This window comes from Carassius gibelio, chromosome B22 (genome assembly GCF_023724105.1).
Source record: "Carassius gibelio isolate Cgi1373 ecotype wild population from Czech Republic chromosome B22, carGib1.2-hapl.c, whole genome shotgun sequence".
Taxonomy (NCBI): domain Eukaryota; kingdom Metazoa; phylum Chordata; class Actinopteri; order Cypriniformes; family Cyprinidae; genus Carassius; species Carassius gibelio.
The window spans coordinates 37915684-37930505 of NC_068417.1; the positions used below are offsets into that span (position 1 = coordinate 37915684).

Below are 14822 nucleotides of genomic sequence, written 5' to 3' on the forward strand. Positions count from 1 at the left end.
ACCACTCCTTTTAGAGATCAGGTGGTGGACTTTGAAAGCGCTGCCCCTGGAGGAGGCCGACCCAGCCCTAGTGCTGCTTTGTCCAGTACGTGCGCTCCGCACTTATGTAGACAGAACTCAGTGCTTTAGGACCTCAGACCAGCTCTTTGTTACGGAGGCCAGCAGAAGGGAAAGGCTGTCTCCAAGCAGAGGTTATTCCACTGGATAGTGGATATTATTGTCTTGGCTTATCAGGCTCAAGACCTGCCATGCCCCCTAGGGGTGAGGGCTCACTCAACTAGGAGTGTGGCTTCCTCCTGTGCACTGGCACATGGCACCTCGCTAACAGACATCTGTAGAGCTGCAGGCTGGGCGTCACCTAACACATTTGCGAGATTCTATATTCTCCATGTAGAGCCAGTATCTTCCCGGGTACTTGCCCCTTCGGGCCCGTAAACAGGACCTGCTCGGTGTCACTCTGCTTGCTGTGCCATTCCACTCCATGGACTGGATGCATGCGCTATTCCCCTCAGGTGAGTTCCACAGTTCAGAACCCTGGGTTCCTCCAGCACCGTTGGTGTCTAGCACTTGTGTGCATGCCCTGTCGGTCAGCCACTGTGTTGGACTAGGTGCCTCCATGTGTTGTGATTCCCCTCTTTGGCAATTTGAAAGACCTCTTATGAGCAGTCAACCTGTTAGCATACTTCCAGCTGGAAAATGCTACCTAGTGCATCCTGTGTAAGGTATAGCCATTTGCTCACGCTGGCCTCGCAACAAGGTGCTTTTACTTATGCAGGTCACTGGAGTTACTGGTGACCCCATTTGTCAGTCTATTCTGACGTAACACAGAGCATGATCGACTGAAAGGGAACATTTAGGTTGTGTATATAACCCCAGCGGGGCCACTTGGCTCATCTCCTCAGTGAAGCACATTGGTCGCACTGCTCCCACACAGCGGGGTGGAGCTCACGATGCAAATTCCACAGACCAAGGTACTCCGCATACCATTGGCTCATTTTGTTACCACCCGAAGGTGATTGGGCTCTTAGGCAAGACCACATTTACCAGTCTATTCTGACGTAACATCTTTGTTCCCTCCTTCAGGGAACGAGGGTTACATATGTAACCTAGCTGTTCTCCCGCTTTAAAGCACCTCCTGTTGGGAGAGAATTAATTGGTATTTTCAGTAAGACTGTCTGATTTATGCCGAAAACATATTAAAGGCCATGTTGCAGGTTAAACACCACTTTCGATTAATGGGTACATAAATCACTCAAGATATGGATATCATTTTAAAAAAATGTCTCAAAAATGGTCTTAAAGACCTATTTTTTAAGTTTTTGGTATTAACAGTTTTTTTACGCAACTCGGTGATGACGTCATGTTAGGGAGAGGTCGAGGAAAGGTAGCCTCAGTCTAGTATTATGCAGCGTTCCAGGCAACCCGTAACCCGTGTTTTTTCAACCTTAAACCCATGAAAGTGCACAGGAACGGCAATCAAATCCGTGACTTACCACCCGTGAACTCGTGTCTCATACTAGATCGATGCACTCCGAGTTCCGAGGTCACACAGCACGCGAAACAACGATGACAGCCCGATGATAGTACACGTTGAAAAAACGATTTACAATAAAATAAATAATCTAGTTACAATTACTTGCGATCAGAAAGTTTGGCGTAACTTACATGGAATGGTACAAAGTCGTTAGTAGTGGTATGAAATAGTGATTACGAGCTCAAAAACCTGCCTGGAACGCGCGCAGCATCAGAACTATAGCGAATGACCGGGATGAGGAAGAGGTGGCGAGAGCAAACATGTATGATGGCCCGTAGCTGTGTAATTTCGATCGAGCCAGTCGTGAGAGGGCAAATGAGGAATTGCCAAGAACTGATGTCCGTCAAAGCCTGTAATGCATGGTCCGAGGAGAATGAGTGGAGAGGGTGAAGTTTCCTGGTGAGTTGCTATCATTTAACATCGCAGCAATGAGCACTGGAGCTAGTTTACGTGCACAGTGCACAATAACGACACACACACACACACATACGTACACATACACACACACACACACACACACACACATATCTATATATATATATATATATATATATATATATATATATATATATATATATATATATATATATATATATATATATATATATATATATATATAATTTTATTTATTTATTACTGTCATTGAATAGCACCGAGTGAAAAATCAACGTTTTCTTTATATCTAGGGTCAGTGATCATGACGTTAGTTCAGATAAGTAGCTACTGGTAACCTTTGTCATAGTGTCATAGAACTGATAAACTTTTTGTCTTTGTCATTTAGAAATAGAAGGCATCATGCTAGCTATATGGACGTTTCTAAGCGTTTATCTCGTCCTCCGGTGAAAATGTTGTTGCAAACGTAGCCGTGTGTCTGTCGCTGTGTTTGACAGGAGCTTGTGTGGGTGCCGTCCCATGTAAACTGCGTTAGAAAGCTTGTGCTGTAGGGAAGTGAGTGCATTTGGGTCGCTGTTGGTCGATATCTCTCTATCTATCTGTCTGTCTGTCTATCTATATACTGTATCTAGTATATCTATCTATCTATATATATATATTTATCTATAATCTGCGTTCTGCGCTATCTGAATACTCTCGTCTCTCTAGTCACTCTCAATGCTCTCAAGGCGGCTTTGGTAAATTCTCTCCCCAACGTGACGTGATGCAATGCATTGTGGGGGAAAGGAGACCGCTGTAAGATAGTACCTATTTTTTCGTATTATATTCCGTTTTGTGATACCCAACAACATAAAATCGATGGATAACAGTTTAAATGTTTATTTCCAACAAGCAAATTGCACATATTCGTTAAAAAATTTACCTTGCAACACGGCCTTTAAGCTTGTTATCAAAAATAATCTACTCAAGATGTACTCAAGATGTTGTTATTGACTGTATTTGGGTTAACCAGAGGTTAAGTTATGGCCATAAACGCCAAGTAACGTTTGTTTATGCTATTGCCATTGAAACCATCTACTGTATAAGAGATTAGGGCTGGGTGATGCACCATATCATATCGAGATCACAATAAAATTAATGTTGATGATGATATGCTTTTTACATTACAGAGTTCTATGGATAAATTTTACGGGCTTAACTTGAACAAATTATGACAGAAATAGCTTATAACTGTTGTATACTAAAATGTAGGCTTAGTTCACTAAGAAATAGGTAATAATATAATTATTTTTAATGAATATCATGCAACCAAGATATTGTTTTCATCCATGTTTTATTTTATACATTCTTATTTGACAAAAAATAAAATGCAATGTTTTGTTGTAAATGTAATTGTTACATTTTAATTGGATTACATTTTAAATGATGGGTTAAATGAATCAATTGATTATATAAATCTTTTGGTCATATTGGCCAGCCCTACGAGGGAATATTTGCCCTTGTCACTTATTATTTTATATACACACTTCACAAATGAGCCCCTCGAATTACAAAATCTCTTAATATTCACCATACCTCACATACCTGTATCTTTCTTGTCTTTGTCTTACGACTGTAAGAAAAAACAACAGATACAGCAGTTAAAAGAATAGGTAAATGTTCCTCCATGCTGTATTTATTTTGGGACCTGAATTGTTTGTTTTGTTTTTTTTTTCCTCGATGCTTACAAGATTACATTGACATTCTGAGATATGTGATGATGTGGAAAAATGTTGTCCTAAAATAGGTTTGCATTCTTATAAAAAGGCTCAGTTCATATAGCATAGTTCAGGCCGCCCATAACTGGCAGTCTGAGCTGCTATTATTTGTCTTCAGTGGAATTTGTATGTGTGACACTCATGTATTTTTGCATCTGTCCTGTGTTAACCCTCACCACCCCCGAAAACATGTCACGTTCTAGATTCACAGCATGCCTTCCATATGAACCACTTCTCCCTGTGAGTTTTGAAGGGGCTAAAATGCATGCCGGACATCTTTAACTTCCACTGACTATTTCAGGCCTTGCTAGAGTAACATTGAAGTTTGTTATTTTTTCTCATTTAGTCACAGCAAGGATTATAAATAGCCCTGTCCTTTTGAATCACATGGCATTGTTTTCAAATGTCAACAGAGTAGGATGAGCACAAACACTAAAGATTAGTGTTAGAAGTGTTTCAGAAGTTTTAGGGCTGGCAAAATCATCACCTAAAAAAAAAGGAAATATGCTTCCAATTATTTCAATCCTACAGTTTGCACAAAGCATTCATCTTCTTAAGAAGTAAGAGTGGTCCTTGTTTTATTGAATAAATCCGTGTGCGCATGATTAATTTTGTCAGATTGTTTTTTATTGTGACTTACTGTATAATTGTGATCATCAATGCTGAAATCCAGGTAATGTTTTAAAACTAGTGTTTTGCATCTGCAATTAGGGCCCTGTGTTTTATTTGATTTTTTGATTACATTTTATTAATCTTTTTAGCAATTTATTTAAAATTCATAATAATTCAAAAGCTACAATAAAATATTTTTTAATTTTTAAGACAATTGAACCTTATGAACTAACTTTTCATGGTTTCTATCTTTTCTCTTAAATGTTCTGGATTTATAATTTTAGTACAATTTATTGTCATAATCAAATGAAGGCTTAAAGAATGTATATAATGCAGTGTATTTAATATTTTACAATGTAATGAGTCAAAAGGTAAAATTAAAATATGAAATTAAATGTGTGATACTCCTTAAAAAGTTTTAATATGTTATTATTATATATAGAAATGCAATGTTCTGTTATCATTTCTTCAAGATGAACCAGACCTTCAATTTGCCGTGTTGTAGCGAGGACCATTGAGATTCTGTGTATATCTGACAATAGTTTAATCAAATTAAATGATGAAATGCTGGGGAAGTGACTCAGAGCAGCTCTGGAGATGAAGTTTGGGTGTTCATATTAGTGAGATAGCAGACACTAAAAACATTACAAACATCAGGCATACTTGAGTATGTGAAGTAAACGAAAAATGTGCCGCTCATACACTGAGAAATACAGAACATGCAGACTTTAAATTTAAATAGCAGTCTTTTTACTTATGATTAAAATTCATAAAATTCTGTCGCATTCTGCATTATACAGTAAATTAAATTATTATGACTGGGCTCCGTGATTCTGTCCAGGTTTTCTCCATTGCATAAATTAGCTTTCAGTTAATCAGAGAGATCTATAATCTTCCTAATACCTCATTCATGATGTCCTTCCATAGGTTTTATTCCCTGTTGGGCTAGTCTTTAATTGTTTACCAAAACCTGCCCATCGATCTGTTTTTTCTGCATTAACATATTCTAACATTGTATCTTCAACATTGTAGTACCTGACCAATTAATACTAGCACTTACCTATTCTATTCTTTTCTATTCTGTTCCATTTGTTTTGGTCTAATTATTATTATTTATTTATTTTTTACTCACAATGTGTACTGTATTAGACTAACTGAGATTTGTCACAGCACTTGTGTACTTTTGCTCTCTTGTTGCTATGATTGCTTCTATTGTCCTCAATTTGTAAGTTGCTTTGGATAAAATCATCTGCTAAATGACTAAATGTAAATGATTTATAAATGGTTCCTTTTAAACATTTATAAATTAAAAATAATTGTTGGCTTACTTAACACACTGTCTCTAGTCTTTGTGGGTGTCACAGATCAGATGCTTCTTTTTAAAAGAAAACGTCTTTGAAAGCAGCCAGAATATAGAAAAACGTATGTGTAATGAAAGGCCGGGCTGAGCAGATGCCTGAAAAGAACTGCCTGCAGATCAGACCGGGTGTGCAGCACAGGTCTTCTCAAGGCTGCTGATGTGGAGCTGAGAAGACTATTAAACAGAGCTCTTCCCGAATTGGCTCATTAGCATCATTGCAGTTTTCATTCATGAGCTCGAGTTGCTAAGCTGACATCACTGAGGATGCATCATAGAACTAAAAATGAGCTTTAGCACAGATGCATGATGGGTTATTCAGCCCTTCCCACAAGCTGCTATTCTGTCCTTCCCACACATGTGCATCCATCTGAACTTCTTTATTCATCATACCACATGTACTGTTCAAATGTTTGATCTTCTTCATTATATTAGTGTTCTGAAGTTATAGTCCATGCACAGTCTTCACTATACATTTTGACCTTCTCTTTACCCAAACTAGTTTTGTCATAAGTACAGGTACCAATGTGTCAATGCATGGGGCTGAAGGTGAAACTTGAATTTGGATTGGTACGGAATAATTATTGGACTTGGCAGAATGTACAGAATGCAATCAATCATTCAAAAGAGGAGTGCTAAAATAATATTTACTATTCATTTTTTGGTAATGAATTGTGGTCAGTAATTGTGTGTTGGTTTGTCATTCCATGAATGTGGCTTTGGACTTTAAAAACAACTACCAATTTAAAGTGCTTGAATACACAAGAAGCAAAAAAATGACACGTTGTTATTAATGTAATATCTACGTTTATTGAAACAATAATTTAGTCCTTAATCTGGAATACATTTTTTGAGTCATAATTTGCAATTCATATGAACTAAATCAATGTAAAAAACATTGTTGGATGTTTTGGACATTTTTCTTTGTTGGATTCTTAGCATGCACAAGTTCTAAGTAATGTTGATGTTGTAGGTGTGGTGCTGGTGTGTTTTGAGGGTGACTCTGATGGCTACATCAATCTGGTGGCATATCCATACGAAGAGAGCGAGGGGCTGGACCATGAAGAGCTGTCCGAAAGAGATCAGCCTCGCCGAAAACACTCTCGCCGTAGCCTCTACCGCTCCAGCAGCGAGCAAAAAGAGGACAGACCAGCTCACGATGGCGACAGCAATGACAAGTGAGTGAATGCTGCTCCGTACGCTGGTGATTAGTGTAACAGAATCCACTGCTGAGGACAAGATGGAATACTTTTCTTAGATACAGTCTATCTATATGAAATAGATAACCATACTTTGGACTGAAGATCTTTGGATCGAGAATTGTTGTCATTTGCTCTGCTATTAAAACAGAATTATCAACCTTAGCAAAGAAATGAAAAATTTCTGAATAGAAAAAAAAAATTTCCCAGGGTGCCCTCAGCACCTTTACATTGTATCATACAGTATATGGGGAAAAAATATGTTGTTTTAACAAAAATTGTTAAGCGTTGCTTATTTGAACATTTTTCTACTTTACATTACGCTGTCTGATTAAGTTACGTTGTCTAAGATTACTAGTGGTGTGCCTCAAGGCTCAGTTTTGGGCCCTCTTCTGATTATTATTTATCTAGTGCCTTTAGGGCAAATCTTCCATAAATTTGGTACATTGTTATGCTGATGGCACCCAGCTATAGATCATTAAACTTATTTACATTGCATTTTCTGATTTAATTGTTGGATTGCATGTGTATGTATGTGTATATATATATATATTTCTTTCACATTTACTTTATATTTTTATTTTTGCAGCCCTGGTTGCAAAGGGCAAAATACATAGATTTATACAAAATTCTTTCACATTTACTTTATATTTTTATTTTTGCAGCCCTGGTTGCAAAGGGCAAAATACATAGATTTATACAAAATATCATATTTGAACTTCTAATTCTTATATAAATGTACCTCAAGGTGTACCCTATTCATGAAATATGGCAAAACAAATATTCAGAGAATGTGTTTTTCCAAACACATTAATTCTGAACCAGTATCAAGCTGAGCTCAGATTATATATTCATTGGATCTAATGGCTTAGCAGTAAGAAGATACTGAAATTGAACTGTGATAATAACAAAAAAGTGCTTTATAACAAGTACATCTGTCTGAATCAAACTTGTGTATTTGCCAATGAAACATTCCCATATAAAATACATTTATTTTAAGGGTTTCACAATAACAAAACATTCTCAACAGGCACAGTTGCACTGCTTTGTTGGTTATTAGTGTGTCTGTGTAGTCTGCAGGAGTTGAAGAGTCCTCGTCTGGACCTACAGATGCATTCAGATGTGCCCTTCCAGATGTTGGACAGCAACAGCGGCCTGAGTTCAGAGAAGATCAGCCACAACCCCTGGAGTCTGCGCTGCCACAAACAACAGCTCAGCCGCATGCGCTCTGACTCCAAAGACAGAAAACTCTACAGTATCCTGCTCTAGAACAGCACAGTTTATTCATAAACAGTGTATAGTTGACAGAGAAATTCAGTTTTACTTTCTGGGAAGCAGCCAGCTATATTAAAAAGTTTGAAACTGCTTGCCTCAATAGTCTTCTTTTCAGATAAAATTAATTTAATAAATTTTGTGTGGTTCATAAAATGGGAGAGGTCCCCACTTCAATACAAAGTCACTTGAAAACAAATCCAAAAGGACCAAATCCTAAAAGTTATTCAGTCGCATGTTAACCTTAAACTCCATGCATCAACATTAAAAATCATGCATGATGTAAATCTGTTTACAATTAGCAGGCACTCTTCTGCTTTCATGGTTCTGTGAGTCATATATCATCAGGTCTTGCATTTCCCAGAAAATGCAGTTCAGCCTAAAAATAATGAAATAGAGTTGTGGGCTGTTTCTCAAAAGCATTGTAACATCTGATTAAATATGATGAAGCACGTATATATTAAAATATGTAATTCACAGGAACGGGAAGCAGATGTTCATGTTTTTAGGATTCTAACTGGAATTTCTCAAAAATCCTCATTAATCATAAATGATTTAGTTTGCTTTTCAAAAGAGAGAACTCTTTGTTTCTATGAAAGGCTTTGGCTAGAAATCATCGACGGGCAGATTATAATAACATTGTCAAGCTTGTCATAGTTAATGGTCTTATAGTAAACACACACTCTTCTTTTCGATGGCTTTGTCCAGTAATACGAGTGAATGTCCATCCTATGAGATTATTAGGAATACCACAGAGGACCTCTCGTTGTCTGTAGTTTAACTCAGATTAATTTTTCACAGACTAATTACAAACATTTTCGAAATTTGTTAAATATGGGATAATTAAATCTTCAGCTATCATTTAGCATCCCTTTATAAAAAATTAAGCTGTAAGTGTAATTACTTCAAAAACAGCACTATTATCACCGTTCTAACACAGGCAATTCCACGCAATCGAAATTGAGTATTCAGACAGACACTGATGTAAATACATAAAAAAAATAAACATTCTTTGTGCATGTATGTTTCCTCTGTTGTCTATGATTCTTGACCATAAACCTCCACCAGAATTCCTGCTGTTGGAGAACGTAGTGCATCATTTCGTCTACCCCTGCATCCTGGACTTGAAGATGGGCACCCGTCAGCACGGCGATGACGCGTCAGAGGAGAAAGCTGCCCGGCAGATGAAGAAGTGTGAGCAGAGCACATCTGCCACATTAGGAGTGCGTGTGTGTGGCATGCAGGTGTGTATGGCTTTAACCCAAGACGCTTAGTGGAGCAACTGCAATGACTGGTAGTTTCACACTCTTACAGTTAAAGGGAGTCATGAACTTCCTTTTTGTTTTGTTCTTTGAGGTCCATTTATAATGTCATCAAGATTTTTAATCAAAAAATATAACTTAAAAGGCAATTTTCTGTCCTGTTTTAACCCCCTCATCATAACGCTTTGTTTGAATAGGCGTGGACAGAGTATAACACATTACTGTATTCTAATTTCTTCTCCTGATAACGCAAGAATTTAATGCATTACTTTTTACATTTATGTAAGTTGATTACAGTTACTAATGTCAACAAAATTACATTACTTATGTTACAAATGCAGTGTTAAAATATGGAGTAAAAATCATGTTCTGCGAGCCAGTATCCCTTTAATAATCACCAGAAAATGCAGACGAGGCTAGTAAATGTGTGCATGTTTGTCACAATAACACTAACATACGTAAGAATAAATGACTCATCTGAATGATATCAAGACTGCATTTAGTATAAACTGTTTTTAGACTAAAATGAAAAAAATTGCATTCTGAAACATGCAGGTTGTTTTTATAGTTCAATGACTTCAAAATGTCAGTTCATGACCCCTTTAAAGGTTCTTCATTGGCATCCATAAATAACTTTAACCTTCCATAGATTCTTTCCATTGTATTGTACTAAAGACCCTTTTTAGTGGAAAATGGTACTTTAGATTTAACATTTTCTTCTTGTTTAGAAAGAAAGGGGGGTTATTATAAAAAATATTCTCTGAAACCTTCTGTTGAGAGTCCAAAATGGTATATTTATGGCATTGTTGCCACAACTCCTTTTGGAAGCTGTATTTTTAAGAGTGTAGTTGGTTAACCTCGGCCTGTTGTAGGTAGCCCAAGTTGGAAAAACTAAAATAGGACAGGAATCCCTTACACTGGCATGAAAACTAATTTTAGGTTAGTCATTTGTATTCTTGTTCTTGAAACAAGAAGAACAATAAAACTATTTTTATTTATTTATTAACTTTTATTAAGTAGATTTTTCTTAGCACACTGGCAGATATTTGCTCACATAATAGACAGCATTTATGATCTTTGTCATAGCACTAGTTGATGCAACATAATCAATGTCAAAAATATGGTTGTGTTTGGAGATAACAAGAGATTTGAAGCCAACAATTAATATTTGACATTTATCAGCTCTTAGTGTAATAAAGCAGGTGTCCAGCCAGAGCCTGAGTTAGTGTACACACACAAATGGATAAATGACAAATACTATAAGTGTTCTTGATAAAGAAAGGGAAAAAATTAAGAAGTTGTGCCAGGTTTGGTTTTTTTTATTGCTACAAACCCATTTCTCAATACTTAGGCCACTTTTCAAAGCTCTTCACACACAGTGAGCTCAACAGCTTCATGTGGCAAAACTGTGGATCATTTATCACTGCTTTGGCATTCAGTGGCCACATCTTTAAATTGCATGATTTTTTTTCTCATTTAGACACAAACACTGCCTGAACTTGATATAGCTACAACCCAGCTGGCACTTTATATTAACAAATTGAAATATATACCAAATATAAAGCCTTTCAGTTTCAATACCATCTTTACAAGATGGGAACTTTTGAATAATTTCATACTTTATTGTAAATATGGATGTAACTTATATTTGCAGTGAATTCTAAACAGCAGAGAGCTGTCATTCTTGTTTTGTAAAGAACTCTTACAAAAGAAGATATTCTGTAATGCCACAGTGCTGTTAGTGTTTCTTAGGTCCTTGTTTTATGAGTGACAGAGTGTGTTTGTTAGGTGACATCCTGTGCTAGTGAGGCAGCTACAAAATGTTTTGGTAGATTTAGTGCATTTTCAGCTGTGCCAAGCTGAAAAAGTGAATAAAGTACTGTTAAATGTGTCTTAACAACTGTTAAAAAAACTGTAATAACTAAATGTCATGTGGAGTAACCATCAAGTAAAAATTAATCATAACTTTTTATTTTAATACTTTGCTTTGATACAGTTTAGTTTAGGGAGCAGTTCACACTATTAACTAGTCTTCTTACATGCTGTATGCAATGAAAACACATCGACTGATATTGATATATAGACCTGTAAAGGAATGGCAGAACATTTCTTCAGTCTTTTTCAAAAATGAGGCATGAGCAATAGGGACTAAAGCAGGGTGATTTCATTTCTGTCCATAGACTGATCAAAGCTTGTCTGAGTGAAGACAGTTTGGAAGGGGCATTCTTTTTACACTCTCTTCTTGATAACATTTTTGTTATTTTTATGTCAAAAGGTACAACCCACATTGGCCGTCTTTCCTCACATGTTGTTCATGTGTTTTCCCAATCATTCAAGCCCCCTGTGTCTCCTGTGTTTGTTCTGCAGGTCTACCAGATGGACACCGGTCACTATCTATGCAGGAACAAGTACTATGGCCGCAGTCTTTCTATCGAGGGATTTCGACACGCACTCTTTCAGTTCATGCACAACGGGACGCAGCTGCGTAAAGACCTTTTCGAGCCCATCCTGAGCAAACTATGCAGCCTGAAGGCTGTGCTGGAGCGCCAGGCCTCGTACCGCTTCTACTCCAGCTCGCTGCTCATCATCTACGAGGGCAAGGACCCCGAGTCTGAGGACGCTGGCTGTCAGAGGGCCTCGGAGCCGGAGAAGCAGGGCTGTGTGGAGAACCCTCCGGCCTCGGAGCCCTGTACGCCTCGCCAGACGCTGAGCGTGGATGTGCGCATGATCGACTTCGCCCACAGCACCTTCAAAGGCTTCCGGGATGACCAAACCATCCACGACGGACCTGACCGCGGATACGTGCTCGGACTGGAGAGCCTCATCGACATTTTGCAGGAAATCCGCAACGAGAACCAGTAGCTCTGCCCTGCAGCTTTTCATAGAGAGACATAGACGTTTGTAGAGATTGCACATTGACACAAACCTAAAGGTGTGTTTGAACCGTGAGGGATTGGTGTACACAAGAAATGGAGGTGACCTCTACCTATGAAGGTTCTTGTCTCTGCTGCCAGAGAAGAAATGGCTCCTAGCCTCCCCTCAATAGAAGATGGTTTCAGTTTGTTTGTCCCATGGATTCATCGCCACCATGTGGCCCGCTGAAGCACTGCAGGAATGAACCATGACCTCAGGCCGTGTCCGCAGTCAGGGTCTCTCTTAGAGTGTGGCAATGCTAAAGAGAGAGAAAGCGTGTCTCTGTGTGTGTGTGTGTGTGTGTGTGTGTGTGTACATGTGAGAATCTCAAGAAGAAAAATCCAGGTCACCCTAAAAGAAAAAAAAAGAAAAAAAATCTTGTATTGCATAAACAAAGCCTATTTTTAGGACCTTTAAGATTTTTGTGACATTATTTTCATGACAAATTTAGCCTGAAAGCATTTCTCCCCCAAATTCTTCTTATTATAATTCATAACATATTTTTCCAGACACACATTAGCAACTGTACTTTGCCATTAACATGCTGTATCATTATGTGTTCCCATCATACTGTACTAATGAGACAGGGAAGATATGCTTTGTTATAAAAATAATGTCACCATGCAAAAAAAAAAAAGAAAAGAATCTTAATGGTTTTAAAAAAAATATCTTCATGCAATGTTGTTTTCTCTTGTGATGTTTTATTTTTTTCTGGGTGAGGGAGAGTGAAATATGTTCTCTGTATAAACACTCAGTATTTCTCCAAGAGTTTAAAAGGGAGTAAATTCAGCTCAGAGCAGTTGGTCAAAGCTTTACTGTAGGAGTCGGGGCATTTAAAGGAGATTTAAACCACTCGTCTTTGATGACAAGAGGATGAAACTGGCCTTATGGCAATAGTTGAATTCACAGCTTAGCTATGCGAGCCTATTTAACTGGTCAGAGGATGCTTTTTTATTTTATTGTTATTATATTTTGGGCTTTTTGGTAGCTGTCTTACTCTGTGCGTTAAAAGCAGTCATTACATGTTAAGAGTTTGGACAATTTTGTTGATCCCCCCTCCGTGATTTATAAGTCGTAGGGGTTTTGGTGGGATAGTGTATTTCTAGTCTTGAATTTAGATTACCCATGTGTTACAAAGTCTTTCCCTGTCAGTAAGCCTCACTGTAAAAATAATAATAATAATAATTTCCTTAATCTGTCAAAATATTTAAACATCTTCAAAACAAATCCTGAAAAGCTAAATTGTGTAAGGTATTAACACTTGTTTAAAGATTACATTTTTATCTTGATTTAGGTCTCATTTTATCTTTGACTTATTTTTTTTATAAACAAGTCTTAATATTTTAAACAATTTTTTGTTTTGTTGAAAAACAACATAAACCGACTAATTTAAGAAGCTTATTTTAGATAGTGCTCACTAACATCTGCACTGTAAATTATTATGAACACATTACAAGAGCATGATTTTTTATTTTTGTTTCTTTTTTTCAGACTTATTTAGAAGTGTTGTCTTTTAATTACACGTACTGTACACTCTGAGGGAACAAAAGGTACAAAAGCTGACACTGGGACAGTACCCTTTCAAAAGTACACCTTTGTACTTTACTTACCCATAAAAGGTCTCTTTTAGTACCTTGAATATACAGATTTGTCACCTAAAGTGTACAAATTATTATATAAATGGTATATATTAGTGCTTTTTGAAAGGATACTGCCACAGTGGCAGCTATTGTACCTTTTTTTCTGAGAGCAGTGACATTCTGCCCACCATCAGCAAATGTAGCAAGATTGGTGTCTAGGTTTGTCTTTGTGAGTCACATCAGCAGTCGAGTGGAGATCGTCTCCTCATCATGACACCTTCAGCATGGTCTCTGTCTAGATGAAGCATTTATTGCACTATGGTGTCATCCTTTTACTGAAAATGGACACTTTTTTCATTCTCTGGGAAACAGACATCGTATCTGCTTGTGGTAGCAGTTGAGCAAATATATAAACTTCATTCATTCGTCTTGTCCTACATTTATTGGTGATCATGTGTATAAATAATAAATCATCATTATAAAACATGGCATCTATGCGGAGTTGTGCCGTAGGGATGTGTCTGTATTTAGACGTGTGATTTTGGTCAATAGCCATAACCTGGACACCCAGGAGTGTTTGTTTAACAACTGTTTTAACAAAGTCATCCGATCATTTCTGTAACCGCTGAAGGGAAATGTTTGAAGAACAAATGCCACATGTGATGTGTTCCCTCACAATAAATAATGAGCAATGTTCTCAAGTTACGTTTAAGAGAACGTAATTCCTAACATGTTGGCGTCATTGATTAAAGTGTAACTGGTTTGTGTAATTAAACCTTTCTTTTTTGTCAACACAGAAGACAGGAACACGGATTCATAGATTTGGCATAAAAAGAAAGAAAAAGATCCTTTTATCTTTATTGTTGTTGCATGGATAGGTATTTTTTTAAGAAAAAAAATATGACAACTACGAATGTGAGCTATAAATTGTTTATTAAAGAAA

General features: G+C 37.2%; 1 protein-coding gene across 5 annotated transcripts in view; it reads left to right on the forward strand.

Annotated features, from left to right (window-relative positions):
* ip6k1 (inositol hexakisphosphate kinase 1) overlaps positions 1-14822 on the forward strand; it is a 37961-nt gene extending 23139 nt beyond the window's left edge. For all 5 annotated transcript variants that reach the window (XM_052590446.1, XM_052590447.1, XM_052590449.1 and 2 more), the window contains exons 3-6: positions 6627-6831; positions 7926-8107; positions 9193-9368; positions 11754-14822. In XM_052590446.1, coding sequence (XP_052446406.1) covers positions 6627-6831; positions 7926-8107; positions 9193-9368; positions 11754-12248 — 1058 coding nt within the window. In that variant the 3' untranslated portion in view covers positions 12249-14822. The remainder of the gene's footprint in view (positions 1-6626; positions 6832-7925; positions 8108-9192; positions 9369-11753) is intronic.